Source organism: Mastigoproctus giganteus, chromosome 3 (assembly GCF_048544385.1).
Source record: "Mastigoproctus giganteus isolate SK-2022 chromosome 3, ASM4854438v1, whole genome shotgun sequence".
Classification (NCBI taxonomy): domain Eukaryota; kingdom Metazoa; phylum Arthropoda; class Arachnida; order Uropygi; family Thelyphonidae; genus Mastigoproctus; species Mastigoproctus giganteus.
This window is the reverse complement of record NC_143577.1, coordinates 241,106,523-241,122,067: the sequence shown is the minus strand read 5'-3', so window position 1 is coordinate 241,122,067 and position 15,545 is coordinate 241,106,523. Positions and strand designations below refer to the sequence as shown.

Here is a 15,545-nt window from a genome sequence, read left to right as displayed (position 1 = left end):
CAATTTGGCATTGTGAAATATTCTGACTTGTGTGAATATGCTTCAATATGTGCTTTGTACATATGAACGTGTACATACCTTGGTGTACTGTCTGCCTCACAACTATGTACATACTCATATCTATTGAATGGCTAATGCTATTTTTTTAAATGTTATGTTATCTGTTTTACTGTACAAATTTTTATACTGTACATATTTTTATGTTTCCCCATATCATTGTCAAGCCCCTGGCCTCCTGGCTGTGGCGGGCGCATTATTGTATCTGTATCTTTACTGTACAATAAAGATTTTCTAGTTCTAGTTCTATAGGCACCCTCCCATCCGTCGAAATAACTGACACGGAACTCATGGGACCAGGAGACCCGTCTGCAGTCTTCCAAGCTCCAGTGCCGATGTTCTTTCACCCAGTTGAGGCGCAGAGTCCTGTGTCATGGTGTTAACAATGGGACTCTGATTGGTTGGCGGCTACCATAATCTGTTGCGGCTAATGATCGCCTGATTGTCTTGGTGGAGACGTTTCTGGAACCTTCCTCGTTGAAGTCGGCGGTGATTTGTGCCACTGTCGCTCTCTGGTTGGCTGAAACAATCCGAGACAGACGTAGACAGCCACGTTCATCCTCCACATTTCTGTGCCCACACCGGTGTCCACGATGAGATGTTATTCCGGAAATAGCGTATTCCCATTCCCGATACACTCTTCATACTGTTGAACAGGGACAGTACAATTTCTGTACCACCTTCGCGGTAGAGTGACCCAGGCACCCACAATCATCCCTCTTTCAAAGTCAGTTAATCCACGACGTTTGTCAATACTGACATCGAATTACAGTTTACATGAATGCAGCGTACCAATATATCTGCCAAGCGGTTGGTTCGTCCACTAGCGAGAGGAGTGACAGAGTCGCAGGAACCAGGTATCCCATGAATTCTGCTTTTTTTTGTGTATACTATTATTTACCACTTTGCCAACCTTCGGATCACTGGAAACTTAATCATTAAGCCTGATTTATCTTCATCAATATCATTAATAAATATAAAAAACAATAATGGGCCAAGCACTGAACCTTTGGGGAATTCCCCCTATTATTATTAAGTGAAAACTAACGGTAATGACAAAACAACGATAATGTCGAAAATAATAACAAACACATTCTTAAAAAATTATTTAAAAAGTTATGCGTCAAGATGAATGTGGATCCACCCAGTGTAGGGAGGATCACTGTCCTCCCTACACTGGGTGGAAAAGACCTGAGTTCGAGTACTGTCGATGACGTGAGGAATTTTTAAGGTCCCTTTTCACAACGTGACTGAGTTATTTGGTCTCAGGCGAGTGGAGCATGGTTTTTCCTCCCGAAAACTCGGGTTTATCGTCCTACTGCCCTCCCGCACCGAGTGAATAGAACCTGTGTTCAAATCCATCAATAATGCGACGATCATTTATGGGTCTTTTTCACAACGTGGCTACGGTAGCATGATTTTTTCTCCTCAAGCAATTTTTAGAGACATAATATGTATGGAGCAATATGGTCTGAGTCGCTGATGAACCTGAAATCCTACAACGACCAACCAACCAACTTTCCTACCACAGAAATCAAACTCAATGTCCTAAACGGAGGAGCCTGAAACACAAAGCCCTCTCCTTAATTTACAAAGCAGTTTTTATTCCGATGTCAGTTACGGTGCTTCAGTCTGGTTCACCAAAGTTGCACTGGAGCGAAGCAAACGCAAGCTGGACTCAATACAAAGATTTATGCTCCTATCGGTAACCAGGGCGTGACGCACCTTCAGCACTCATGCGCTCCAAGTCATTGCAGGGTATATGCCCCTATACTTGGAAGTTGCCAAAAGAGTCCTTTTCCATCGGCTGAAAAAAAGGCATACCTACATAGCTACTAAACTTCCAACTGGACCTGACTAACGACCACAAACAGGAAAAAAGACGAATCTCGGATCATCTGCATTGCCTCTGGCAGGAATCCTGGATTTCAATGCACAAGGGAGAAATAATAAAGAAGTTCTTCCCGTTAGTAAGCTTCACCTTTCCCAAGCCCTTGTACCCACCTGGATTGCAAGCAACCTTTTTATTAACAGGACAAGTGGAGGGGGGGGGAAAGCAGTGATTGACGGGTGGTAACTACGCCCACCCACTGCTTTCTCCCTATTTTCCTCGACTACACGTTCAGGGAGGTGTCACGTGATATTAAATTATGTCAGAGCTCAAATGAACAAAAAGAAACGGCGAAACGGCAATTTTTTTAAAAACAAGTACCAAAAATTCAGACCACGTGCAACCACTGATTTTTCTCTCCTGTAGAAAAAAGAACTAGACGATTCCACGAGCATTAACAAAAATTGCTTATGCACGTCAACCGAAATGTTTTTTTTTTTTTTTTTTTGTTCGGGGCTGCTACCCCCAAAGCCCGCTTTTGTGGTCGTACGTTACCAGATAATTAGACGAGCAAAAAAAAAAGACAGAAAAACACTCACCTAACCAGTGCAATGTCTTCAATCAGTCACTGTCCTGAACAGCCTGCTTGTAAATCTCAAGCCTTAAACATCTCAATCAACTCATCTCACAGATATCAAGTCTCCAGTTGCTGAAATTTGCAAAATTGAAGGGTACTCTTAACTTTCTTGGATCTCTGAACTGAATCGAGTGGTTCACAACTACATGCTTAAACCCATCGTTACCTAGGCGTCAAGTTGCAACGTGCTTGCACTCACTCGCTCCACTGGGATTAAATAAAGAAACATAGAAAACAATGCGGACATTGTTTTCCAAAAGTATGAGGACACCCACACAGAATCAAGGCAAACAAAAGAATTAAAAACGGAAATTAAGGAAATTACGCATTCCTAATCAGCCAATCAGAGGGAATGAGATGTCATGTTACTTTCATCAGGTGACATTTCTTAATTATTATTTTTTCTGGAGGAGTTTCACCCCAGACCCCCGCTATTAAGTGGCCTAGGCCAAGGAAAACAAACCTTGGAACCCCGTAAGTACATTTCCCATGAGTTACTGTCGTATAGCCGACAGCAGAGTCTAGGGTAAGAGGAGGAAAGAAGTGAGTGGGAGGATTCTCCTACATAGAATCACTGCCTTATCACCGACAGACTGTAGGGGCACCCATAAGTAAATCTCAGCCAAAAATTCAAAAAATGGCCAATGGTTATCTAACTTAGATGTACCGAAGTTTGTCTTCATCCAGCGGGTGATTCAATGTTGGAACAAACTTCCATCTGTTGTTGTGGAAGTGCAGAATTTGAATAAGTTCAAGGATGAAGTAAACAAATTAGTGGAGGGACGGAGAGGTCATGTGGGAAATTTTTTTTTGTTGGCCAATGCTTTATAAGTTTGCTTTCTTGCACAGATTAATACTTCTAGTCTATGGCTTTCTTGCATCATTGGACGCTGCTAATCCTAATACTAATACCAAATGCTAACTCCTTGTTAGCGGTTTCTTTGTGAACTGGGGAAATATTAGGACTTCTGCAGTTCTCATTAACATTCCCAATGGTTTGATGCACTCGCGAGTGCACTTTTTTTAGTCTGTCGCACGTAAGGTGGGTGTTATTTGTCCTAGAAAGTTGGATTTTTCGTTCAGCAAGCAGAAACCCATAGACGTATTACTCAATTACAGACACGGTATACTGACGCTTCATGGTCTTACTTACTTGAGGGCTTATCAAACAACTTACCTAACCTACATCGGTGGAGCAGTCTTCACGTAATTGCTGCACAATTTGCACCGTGTAGGAAGTGAAATGCGTTGTGGGATGATTCTAGCCCATGAAAATGTTAGGCAGAATAACTAGAAGACACGTACTGTACTATGTAAACGGTTCCAAAGAGCGAACGCCACAACCAGCGACTAGCAGAGAAAGCAGCATACATTTGAAACATCCGTTGATTCTGACAAATAGTGGTCATCAAAGCATACCTTGATTTGTCTGACAGTACTTATTTTAATTACTCCACCGACCATCGCTGATTTTCCCGACGCCACTGAAAGCTGATTCGCCTGTTCCGACTAGACGGGAGCAACTCTTATGGATTTCACGGCCTTTATCAGAATCAGCATGCAACCCACTTTATCAACTCTCGATTATGATCTGCGTTTTATTTTTCATTTCCCTACATAATAACCTCCTTGGCAACTTTACTAATTAGTGACTTTACTAATTAGGGACAATTAGTGAAGTGCAGGGTGAAAGGTTTAACCAAGTCATTAGGAACACGAAAGGCAAAGCCAATTCCGGGGTATATGATATAATTTTGGTTGACAAATGTTGAAGTTTAAAGGGGAATTTTCTGTAACTTCATAAAAATTGTCAAAGATATACATACCACTGAATCAATGTTCGAGGTACAATACATACAATAACTCCTTAAATAGGCCTCTGAGGTTGGGTATGTTCATATTACGTTCTTAGCGTTTTTCAACCAACCTTTCATGGAGTAAAATAAAATTAAATATTTTATTTTAATTTGTAAAATAAAATAAAATGGAGTAAAATAAAATTTTAATTTTATTTTACTCCATGAAAGGTTGGTGAAAAAACGCTAAGAACGTAATATAATACATACAATATGCTAGGACATACTTGCATATTCACAAAACGTTTATTGACCACCAGAGGACGGGGAGAGGACGAGGGGAGGACGCTGTACCCTAGAGCTAGAGCTGTTGTGATCGCATATATTGATTTTACTGAGGGTTGCGTGTGTATTTCTAAAGCGCCTACGTGGTTCTAAATGTAATTTCTACCCCTGTTGATCAATCGCTATGGAAATTGATGCCGCTGAACTATAGTTTTCTAATTTATAGTGGGTTGTGCACTTGTTACTCAATTAAAAAGGTCAGGGTTCAATTTCCGTCGAAGAATTCTTAAAATCTTCTTCCATCGGGACTGAAGTTAACCTCCTGAGATGAAATGAGTAGTCCTACTTCTGCCACAGTATGAAATACATCTATAAAATTTCTCCTGCTCCAACAGGATTTGAACTTGAGCCTTTTACATATATAGCGTTGAATAATAGAGTACGAATTTGCAGATGCATGTGTTTCAGTTGATATCCCATGTATATATATATATATATATATTTTTTTTTTTTGCCCACCCAAGAAGAACCAGGTGCATTGCACCTCTTCCATCTGATTAGAATCATTAATTATCGACGCATAGCGACTTAACCACTGTTCTAGCTGCGAAGTTGGACAACATGAAGATCAGCCCGAGTATACACACATGTGCTGACATAATACATGTGACCCTTATGAAATAGCGAACCATATGTGTGGAAACACGTTATCAATGAAGTAGCTGATGCACCAAAAATTTCCCAGAAGGCAGACTAATCAACTGTTAAAACAGCAGAAAATTTTCCCATATATGGTAAAGTAATATAAAATAACACAGGTTTGTTTCTATTGAATAATGACATTATCCGAGTGTATTTATACATTGGTGTGCCGTCATGGTTTGAGGTCCTCCTGAGTACACAGTTGATAGAACCACCATACTCATCACACCGGGTGGAAAAGACCTAAGTTCGAGTCCAGTCGATGTTTTCAAAATAAGAAGCATGGAGTCCATCGTCCTAGACTGGCTAGCTTGACCGTGAGGAGAAAAACTTCCCTAAACGTCGTAGGATTCCGTCTTGCTGTTAGAGCCAGATAGCGGTCTGTTCTGGTTGATGTTGCCTTTGGGAGACCTTCGGCCGGCTCTTCTGGTAATGGTGTCTGTCTCCTGAAACTGCTTCCATACCTATTTATTAGAGTCACTCGGAAAGTTATTTCACCTACCCATGTGTATGGTGTCTGTAAATTGCATGCACTCTATTGTCGATTTGTCTGTTTTGCGGGAGGAAAAACTCCAGGTTCCTGAGAAAAAAGCCTTGATATTTACACCTGAGACCGATTAACTCAGCCACGGAGTGAAAAAAGCCCATAAAAGTTCCTCGCGTCATCGACGGGATTCGAACCCGGGCCTTTTCCACTCGATATGGGGAGGACGGTGACGATAACTAACTGCTTCCATAGTGCCGAGACTACACTGCATGAGACACTAAGCCAAAGTGCCATCTCCAAACTTGAGACTGCTCGACTTCAAGTCGGCCAATGGCCAGCCATTCAAGTAGTAGTAGTAGTGGCATGTGATGCAAGAAAGCAAGTGTATGAGCTTTCGCAGCATCAGCCAAAAAAAAAAAAAAAAAAAATCACACCATTCCCTCCAAATGCCTGTCCAGTTCCTCCTTAAATTTATTCAACCTATCAACTTCCACAACGACAGATGGAAGTTTGTTCCAGCAATTAACCACCCGCTGGCTAAAGGCAAATTTCCGCACATCTATTCTACATCTGTCTTTTTTAATATGAATTTATGCCCACTTTGGTCCGTAATCTGAACAAGTGGAAGGATCCCATCAGAATTCAGCATGTTCAACCCATTCAAGGCCTTATACACTTCAATCAGATCACCGCGCAGGTGCCTAGTTATCATCTAAACGACGATGACTTGCCATCTTAGGTACTGGAGATGTGGCTGTTCAACTGAGCAAGCTAAAAAAAAAAACGGGAATAAAGTGATGTCGTCGCAACCAGGGTTTTTATGGGCATGAATAATTTGCATAATGTGTGGCTCTAGAATGCGGTAGATCAATTTCTATCGGATACACAAAATTTGCATTCTAGGATGCCTATTATATCAAATATTGGGCTTCGACTACCCTGTGCACGGTAATATATTCATGAAAAATATACTGTTCTGTTAATTTTGTCGAGCAGTGTAGATAGTGCCTATAATCGCTATCCATCTACATGTGTCTGCGCGGGTAGCACAGTGGTATCGTCATCGTCATATTTATTGGCTTTTTTCACTCCGTGGCTGAGTTAGTCGGTCTCAGGCGTAGATATTAAGGGTTTCCCTCGGACAAACTGCCGTTTTTCGTCCAGCAAACCAATCAAATCGATCAGAGAACGAGACACACGCAATTTATAGACACAATACACATGAGAAGTTGAAGTGACTTTCTAGGTAACCCTAATATAATAGTTTATTTTTATCCATGTACATCATTACGCAACACCTAAATGTAAATTCCTCCCCATGTTGTTGTTGTTGTTGCTGTGTTTGTTATTGCAGCGTTTTCGGTGCATTAGCAATTTAGGCTACATTGCCTTACATAATAACTTTGTAAATTGCATGTGTTCTATCGTCGATATGCTGTTTGCTGAATGAAAAACCGAGTTTCTGATAGAAAAAACCATGCCATCATAGCCTAAGACCAACTACTTCAATCGCATAGCGAAAGACCCATTAAAATTCCTGGCATCATTAATAGGATTCAAACTGAGGTCTTTTCTAATGTGCTTCGGTTTTGCGTTGTAGGGAGGATGGTGATTAGTATTAGTAGTATTAGTAGTAGAGGCATATGATGCAAGAAAGCAAGCTTATTCAGCATCAGCCAAAAAAAAAAAAAAAAAAACACACCACTCCCATTTCACCCCTCCGTTCGTTCGAAATACCTGTCCAGTTGAGCTTTAAATTTGTTTAGGCTATCAACTTCAACAACAACATTATACCAATTGGGTTACCCGTGAAGGGTCCTTCTTCATGTGAGGAATTTTTATTGCTCTTTTCCTGCTGTGATCTATTTAGTCAGTGTCCATCCAGGTTATCACACTTCAAAATATCGGGTTTGCATTCAGGAAACAGGCAAAAAGAACATGGAATACTTTAAGACTTTGAATGGACAGTGCCCACCAGAGCACCGTCCTACTTCTCAACACCTATCGGTAATGTCGTGTACATACTTCATTATTAAAATAAAATATTTTGACAACCTTTCCGTTTTGTAGATTTTTTTATTTCGAACTCTGGAATGTGCGCTATTTACAGATATGATTTAGTGATACTTCATACCCGTAAGACCATGTGGGTAGTACAGATGGAATAACAATTGTCCTCCTCGTACCCGGTGGAACCCTTTGCCCCACAGAAATTCGTAACAACAACAGCTGAGGTCGATATCAAGTCATTAATTTTTTATTAAGTAGGCGGCTGTTTGCGAGCCGCTTTTAAATATGCCCCACCCATTGTTAATGGATTGACAATCAACTGTTATATTATTTTGTATATTTTTGTTGCTTACTTTGTAGAGTAAGAACAGTGAAAAGGGAGGAAATCAAGCCGACTTCTTCAACTTGATTACAATTAGTAACAAATTTGACGAAGTTTAATAAATAAATTCCAGGGGCTCACATCTGGTGAGTATGGGCTTGGCACACCCAGGGTCCTCAGCTGGATATCATCATTCTTCTCTTTCTTGGTGATTTCCTTCTACTTCTCTCTCTTTCACACACACACACACACACACAGGGTAACTCTGAAAAATTTTTTGGCTGGTGCTGCATAAGCCTCAGGCTTCCTTGCACCATAGGCCTAATAATAATAATAATAATAATAATAATAAATGAAGTTGTTCGGTAAACTAAAATTCGGTAGAACGGCTGACATTTCGGTAGATATCTGAATTTGAATTACTAATAAGAGAGTTGATGTGCTATACTTCGGTTTTGGTATCTGGTGTTTACGAGTTGTGGCTACTGTCATATGATTTCGCAAACAGTCCTTTAAAATAATAACTTGAATTTAAATTGTCCTATCGCTAAAAAATAAAATATTTCAGCAGCATATATAAGTAAGTGAAATATTCGAATTCCGATAAATAATAGTTAGTCTTTTAAAAATGGTCGTAATAGGAATATTGTATGTCATAGGCATATATGTCAGATCGAGATTATGTCAAAGGAGCGTTTCCGTCTTCTTGTACCTGTTCCAGTATTGATTAGTATTATTAATTCGCTTTATTTCTGTCACAAAAAGAATACAGATATATCCAATATAATTCATCCAAATGCTAGAAAAGAAAACAGGTTCATTAAGCTAATTATCAAGATTTGGAATCTGTCATTCCGAGTCAACCTCACTTTTTTATGGAGTTGCCCAAATTATTATTATTGTTATTATTAGCCATATGGCGCAAGGAAGCCTGAGGCTTATGCTGCGCCAGCCAAAAAAAATTTCTGAGTTACCCTGAGAGAGAGAGAGCGAGAGAGAGAGAATGTCAAAAGTAGAAGGGAATCACCAAGAAAGAGAAGAATGATGATATCCAGCTCAGAACTCTGGGTGTGCCAAGCCCGTACTCACCAGATATGAGCCCCTGGGGGGGGGGGGGTAATATTATGCTATTTCCAAATAAATAGCACCTTCCAAACTAAAAATGTGTATTATATTTGAATTAATACTTTATTGTCCGAAACAGCTAAGTGGCTCATCATGGCCTAAGTTGCCCATACGCCATAAAGTGCATAATATCAAAAAAAAGATGCTATTTCAAGCTGTAGATGCCACGGATTGGTGTTATTTCATTGTGTGTTACAATTCATCATAACATGAAAAGGGAAAATCAAAGCAATTAAAATTCAAGAAAATTTACGACTTGAGCAAACAATGCTGATGGGATTCTTGCTCAGACTATGCACATTATGGGGCATAAATTCAAATTGAGGAAGGATGTTACAAAATAGATTTGCAAAAGTTTGCATTTAGCCGGCAAGTGGTTGATTGATGGTGGAAACTTCCATCTGTCGTTGAAGTTGATAGGTTAAATAAATAAATTCAAGAAAGACCTAGACAAAATTATTGGTGGGAATGGGTCAGTTGAATGGAAAGTGGTTTTCTTTTTTTTGCTGATGCTGTATAAGCTTGCTTTCTTGCATTATTTGCTACTACTAATACTAAGCTAAAGGTATATATGATGAATTCCAAGCAAAAAAATTGATTCACTGAAACTTATCATAGATATGGATTTAAATCCAACAAACTTATATTAAAATTCATTCCATTTATATCCAGCCATGTAACCTTTAAGATAAAACACCTAATGATGTGAGTAACCTCAAAATTAAACACTGTACTTGCATGGATGTATAAATGTATCCTCTTAGTGGAGAACTGTATTATGGATGAAGGGAATGGCAAAATTTGATATAAATAATGAATGAAGTCATGCAGTGTTGTCATTTTAGATAGTCTTGCCTGCTGCCTAAAGCACAGACATTGTAGGTTGCCCATCCCTGATATATGGGATTTGATTGCAATTGTATGTAGATATTTGTATGTATTGTAAGGTATATTGTATATAGATAGGTATGAGTTGGAGCAATAAAAATAGCTACATGTTATTTTTAATGCTTGAATTTTTTAATACTTATAAAGTGTAATAGTTATAAAAAATGAAATTGCCTAATTCGAAATATTGGCTATTTTGAATTATTCTTCTGTTTGTTGGACCTCCTATTCTATAAAAAAAAGAATTAATTTCAATTTTGGATAAATTGAAATAAGTTTGATGCCCCTTCAACTTCAAATTATCTAAGCTCTACTGTAATAAAAAGTGTAATACCTAAAAAAATTACCCTCTTATATTTATTAATTTTCTATAATTTTTGAAGACATATAAGATCTGTTTCGAGATATAAAATCTGATAACCGTTGATAAGATACCACATGCCTACCTCACTACTTGTTTATACTGCATAGAAAACATGAAATTTTCCATGCATTATAAACAAGTGATGAGATAATTATATGGTATCTTATCATTGGTTTACCAGACCTCAGCAAGCACCTGTCATTCAGGACATCCTTCTCCGAAACAGCTGCAAGCAGCTGTTTCGGAGAAGGATGTCATTATTTTCCTATATAAGACTGGTGAGACCATGTTTTAATTGCAATCTAGTCTGTAGGCTTCATCTATCAAAAGACATAACTTCTAGAGGGCATTCAAAGAAAGCAGGAGGACCAGATTTGTAAGAAGTGCTGAAGATTGCCTATGGAGGAATTGGCCTAGGAGGTGTAGTTTAGAAAGCATGGAGTAGACATCTTAACCCTGAGCTGGAATGTATGGTGAAATTTGCTGGAATTGTGCCACATTGGTGTGCAGCACAATTTCAGTGATGTCATGCTCTTCATCTACTCAGGGCGCAGTATAACCTTAGTTGTTTTTGCGCCAATAAACCCAAAATCAAATCAAATCAATCATCTACTCAGTCCACACAATCAATTGGAAGTCTTAGTAGTTGTCAACAGAAGTGGTTTCTCTTTGATTTCTTCATTGAAATTCCAGAAAGCTCTGTTAGTTATTGTGCAAACTGTAAAATATATGCAAAGCAAATCCTAATTGAATGCACGTGTTGAGTGGCATCTCTCACATCCAGTTATTGAAACATACTGGCATTGTGATAGATGGCACCTCCATTAGTTACACTCCCTAGCTTCCTGACAGTGAAGTGTCTAGCTGGTATGCAGTGGCTTCAATTTTTACACTCTTTGGGGCTTCCATTCTGTTGACTGGCTGGTGTCCAATCAAAGCACACGGGTTATTTGATTTTCATTTTGCTTGCCAACAAGTCAAGCATGGCAGTAGGAATTTTATTTTCAAAAATATAATTAAAAATTAATGTTTTAATATAGAAAATGTATTTTTCCCAGTTGTGTTCATAGTAGATTGACAATAAACATGGCAAAAGAGTAAACTAGTTTGAATTATTTCTTGCTGGCTTAAAATTGCATGCATGTGGGGTCACTTAGATTAGATCCTTGCACCTAGAAGAATAATTTTTCTGACAATCATTTATGGGCTAAGTTGGTGGGGGAAGGGATCTATGTACATAAGGCTTGAAAATAATCATTAAATGAACAAGAGTAAATGAACCTGATTTTATGTTGCCTACCTTCTCACTGGTAGGCAACACAACATTGGGGGGCACAAATATAGAATTTTAGTAAATAATAAAAATACTACCTTATGAAATTTACCTTTTCCAAGAATATTGAAAGCTCTTAGACACCTTGGTGGCTAAGAGCTTGGAAGTATTCAAGGCAGAACTAAATTGGCACTTTGTGGGATTGAGAATAATATAAATGGGTTGATGTAAGAAGTGGGGTTCCCCAAGGATCAGTATTAGTACCACTGTTGTTTTTAATTTTCATAAACGACATTGATGAAGGGATAGAGGGCATGATGTCTAAATTTGCAGATGATGTTAAAATTGGTAGAGTAGTTAATGATTACTGTCAAGCTGAGCTTCTTCAGAGAGACCTAGATAGACTTCAGGAATGGTCAGAAAAATGGCAGCTATGCTTTAATCCAACAAAGTGTAAGGTATTACACCTGGGAAACAGTAATCCCAAAATAACTTATTCACTTGGTGGAGTTCAACTAAACCCAGTTACTGGAGGAAAGGAACTTGGATGTTACGATACAGTCAGACATGAAATTCTCTGAGCATTGTAAACAGGTTGCAAGGAAGGCCCATGGTGTCCTATCGATGATCTATTGAACTTTTGCAAGCAGAGATAGGGACGTGATAATCCCATTATATAAGGCTTTTGTTAGACCACACTTGGAATACTGTGTTCAAGTATGGAGACCGCACCTAAAGAAAGACATCAAGCTTCTTGAATGGTTCAAAGACGGGTAACTCGCCTGGTGAGATCGGCAAAAGGGCATCCTTATGAAGAAAGATTTCGAATATGTGGGTTACAGAGTTTGGAAACTAGACACCTTAGAGGAGATTTGATTGAGGCGTTTAAGGCTCTGAGAGGCATCAGCAAAATGAATCAGGATGAAATTTTCAAGATTATAAATGATGCTAGAACTAGGGGACATAAATTCAAGTTACAGGGGGAAATGTTTAGATTGGACTGCAGGAAGTTTTATTTTAGCCAGCAAGTTATAAATTATTGGAATAAGTTGCCTACATTGGTGGTAGAGGCTGACAGTTTGGGGAAATTCAAAAGTTATCTGGATAGTACCTTCGGGTCAGGGAAGTGCATAGGATGATAGGTTTAATTTCCTTTTCTTTTATTAATTATTATTATTTATATATTTATGTATTTTTATCGTTTTTTTATCATTGTTCTATTTGGTTTTTTTTTTTTTTTTTGGCTGGTGCAGCATAAGCCATAGGCTTTCTTGCACCATGCGGCTATTACCAATACTAAATGATTCAACGATTATAAATTAACGATTATAATTACTAAATGATTCAACGATTCAAGTTATAAATTATTGGAATAAGTTGCCTACATTGGTGGTAGAGGCTGACAGTTTGGGGAAATTCAAAAGTTATCTGGATAGTACCTTCGGGTCAGGGAAGTGCATAGGATGATAGGTTTAATTTCCTTTTCTTTTATTAATTATTATTATTTATATATTTATGTATTTTTATCGTTTTTTTATCATTGTTCTATTTGGTTTTTTTTTTTTTTTTTGGCTGGTGCAGCATAAGCCATAGGCTTTCTTGCACCATGCGGCTATTACCAATACTAAATGATTCAACGATCAACGATCCCCCCCCCCCCCCCGCTGTAACTCACCTCCTCAGATTATATTAATTCAATAATGAAGCTCTGTTAATTCAGTCATATTGATCTTTAAACCTCTTCAGAAGACTTAATGCAAAAATCAACAAAGAATCTCAGAACATCACTATTTGTTTAAAGCAGCGTGTTGCAGTGTAATTGAAACCTTTGCACCATAGCTTACAGTAAGTTGTTTTTCCTCATACTTACATGTCTTTATTATTGCACTTTAACCATTCATTTTGTTTCCAGTGACCATCCACTTAACATTCTCCTTTTAACACTGGGATATTTTTTCTTTATTATGTGATGCAAACTATGGTATTCTTGACTTAAACTAAAGAAGGATAATTGCAGATTAGATATTAAAATATTTGCTTTGTCACAGATTAGTTTAACTTCTGTAAAAGACTTGTATAGTCTTGTAGAACATGGACAACTATTATAAGTTTAAAAGATTAGATAGATTAAATAAAAACAGTTAATGAGAAATATTGTTTATAGTTATTTAGAATGATTTATATTTTTAAAAGTTGATATTCACTTCCCTGCATCGTTTTTCTAATCCTAATAACAAATTTTGATTATTTGTGATGTATTTTTGTTCTCAGTAGCTCACTTATAACTGGGGTTTGGCTGCATTGAAATTAAAACTGAAGTATTAGCTTAACCTTTTGCAGCTCTAAAGTACTCCCTATGGAAGGCAGAGTGTATGAAACTAGAAGTGGATCTGTATTAGATTAATAAAATTTACTATAAATTGCACAGCCAATTTAATGTGTATTTCATTTTGAATTTTAAATAGCTAATTGTGCTATGTAGATTAAGTATAATCTGGTTTATTTCAGATTATATTTGTCAAGTGTCTGTGCTGTGCTATTTTCCATTAAACATGAGGTGGATTAAGCTTCATGAAGATGACTATGAGCTCTTTAGTGAAGAATTAACCCCTGATAAATTTATGTTTTTGAGATCACATTTTGATACTTTTAAAAGAATGTGGAAAGATCAGGTCTGTATTTTTTATGTATTATGTGAATTGTTTATTATGTGGAATGTCATGAAATTCAGTAATTTATGTAAATCAGCTTTAGCATTTCATATACAGCAAGTACTTTTGACTCCAAGAAGTTATTTAAAAGTCTTCAAAAACATAGTGTCTAAGAATATCCTGAAATTCATGTGCATTAATCCAGTAGTAAATCTGGCAAGATACTGTAAAGACATTGGTAAAAATATGTATTTAATGTGATCCTGCTACCCATTGTATTTTTTAGCCTTGGCAGTGTTGTGATTGCATTTAACATTCTTGCCTTATTGGGAGATGCTGGTTATTAGAATGCAAGTAATATTTCAGTATAAACTTGCTCTAGCATTTTTGTATAAATGTCTCATCAAGCATTTTGTACTTTTGTATATACCTTCCAAAAAATATTCCTTCTAATTTTGTGAAGTGTAATGTAAAATATTTGTAATCCTGTGTATGTGTTCCTTTTTTATACATATTTTTCGGTTTTTCATACATATATGTTTGCAGACAATACGAAAGTTGGTCAGGTTGCTAATGACAGTAAGAATGGTAGGTACACTACTGCAACAAGATCTAGAAAAGTCGAGTAGATGGGCTGAGAGGTGGCAACTGAAGTTTAATGTTGACAAATGCAAAGTAATATATATGGGTAGCAGTAACCCCAGAGTAACGTACCAGTGCCTCCATAGCCAGGCGGGAAGGAGCAAACGCTTCTTGATTAGACCGGGGTTCAAGCCCGTCACCACCAAATACGGAGGATGCGGAAAGGTCAAGGGAATGACCACCGCATATTCCCGGAGCAATATGGCCTTAGTTGCTAACGCTCCTAAAAACCAAACAACAAACAACAGTAACGTACCAACTGTGTAGTACTATACACAGGGTAGTCGAGAATGAAAACGACCTGGGGATAATTGTGCAGTCATTTATGACATCTTCTGAGCAGTGCAGACTGGCTGCAAGAGTAGCTCATGTGGTCCTGTCAATGATATATAGGAATTTTGCTAGCAGGGATAAGGAGGTAATTATCCCCTTGTACAAGGCAATGGTCAGGCCACACCTTGAGTACTGCATACAG

General features: G+C 37.9%; 1 protein-coding gene across 3 annotated transcripts in view; it reads left to right on the top strand.

Moving 5' to 3' along the window:
• Positions 1 to 8,600: 8,600 nt before the first annotated feature.
• The window catches only part of LOC150088952 (uncharacterized), a 112,859-nt gene continuing 105,914 nt past the window's right edge, over positions 8,601 to 15,545 (top strand). For all 3 annotated transcript variants that reach the window (XM_090370963.1, XM_090370964.1, XM_090370962.1), the window contains exons 1-2: positions 8,601 to 8,707; positions 14,286 to 14,449. In XM_090370963.1, coding sequence (XP_090227089.1) covers positions 14,330 to 14,449 — 120 coding nt within the window. In that variant the 5' untranslated portion in view covers positions 8,601 to 8,707; positions 14,286 to 14,329. The remainder of the gene's footprint in view (positions 8,708 to 14,285; positions 14,450 to 15,545) is intronic.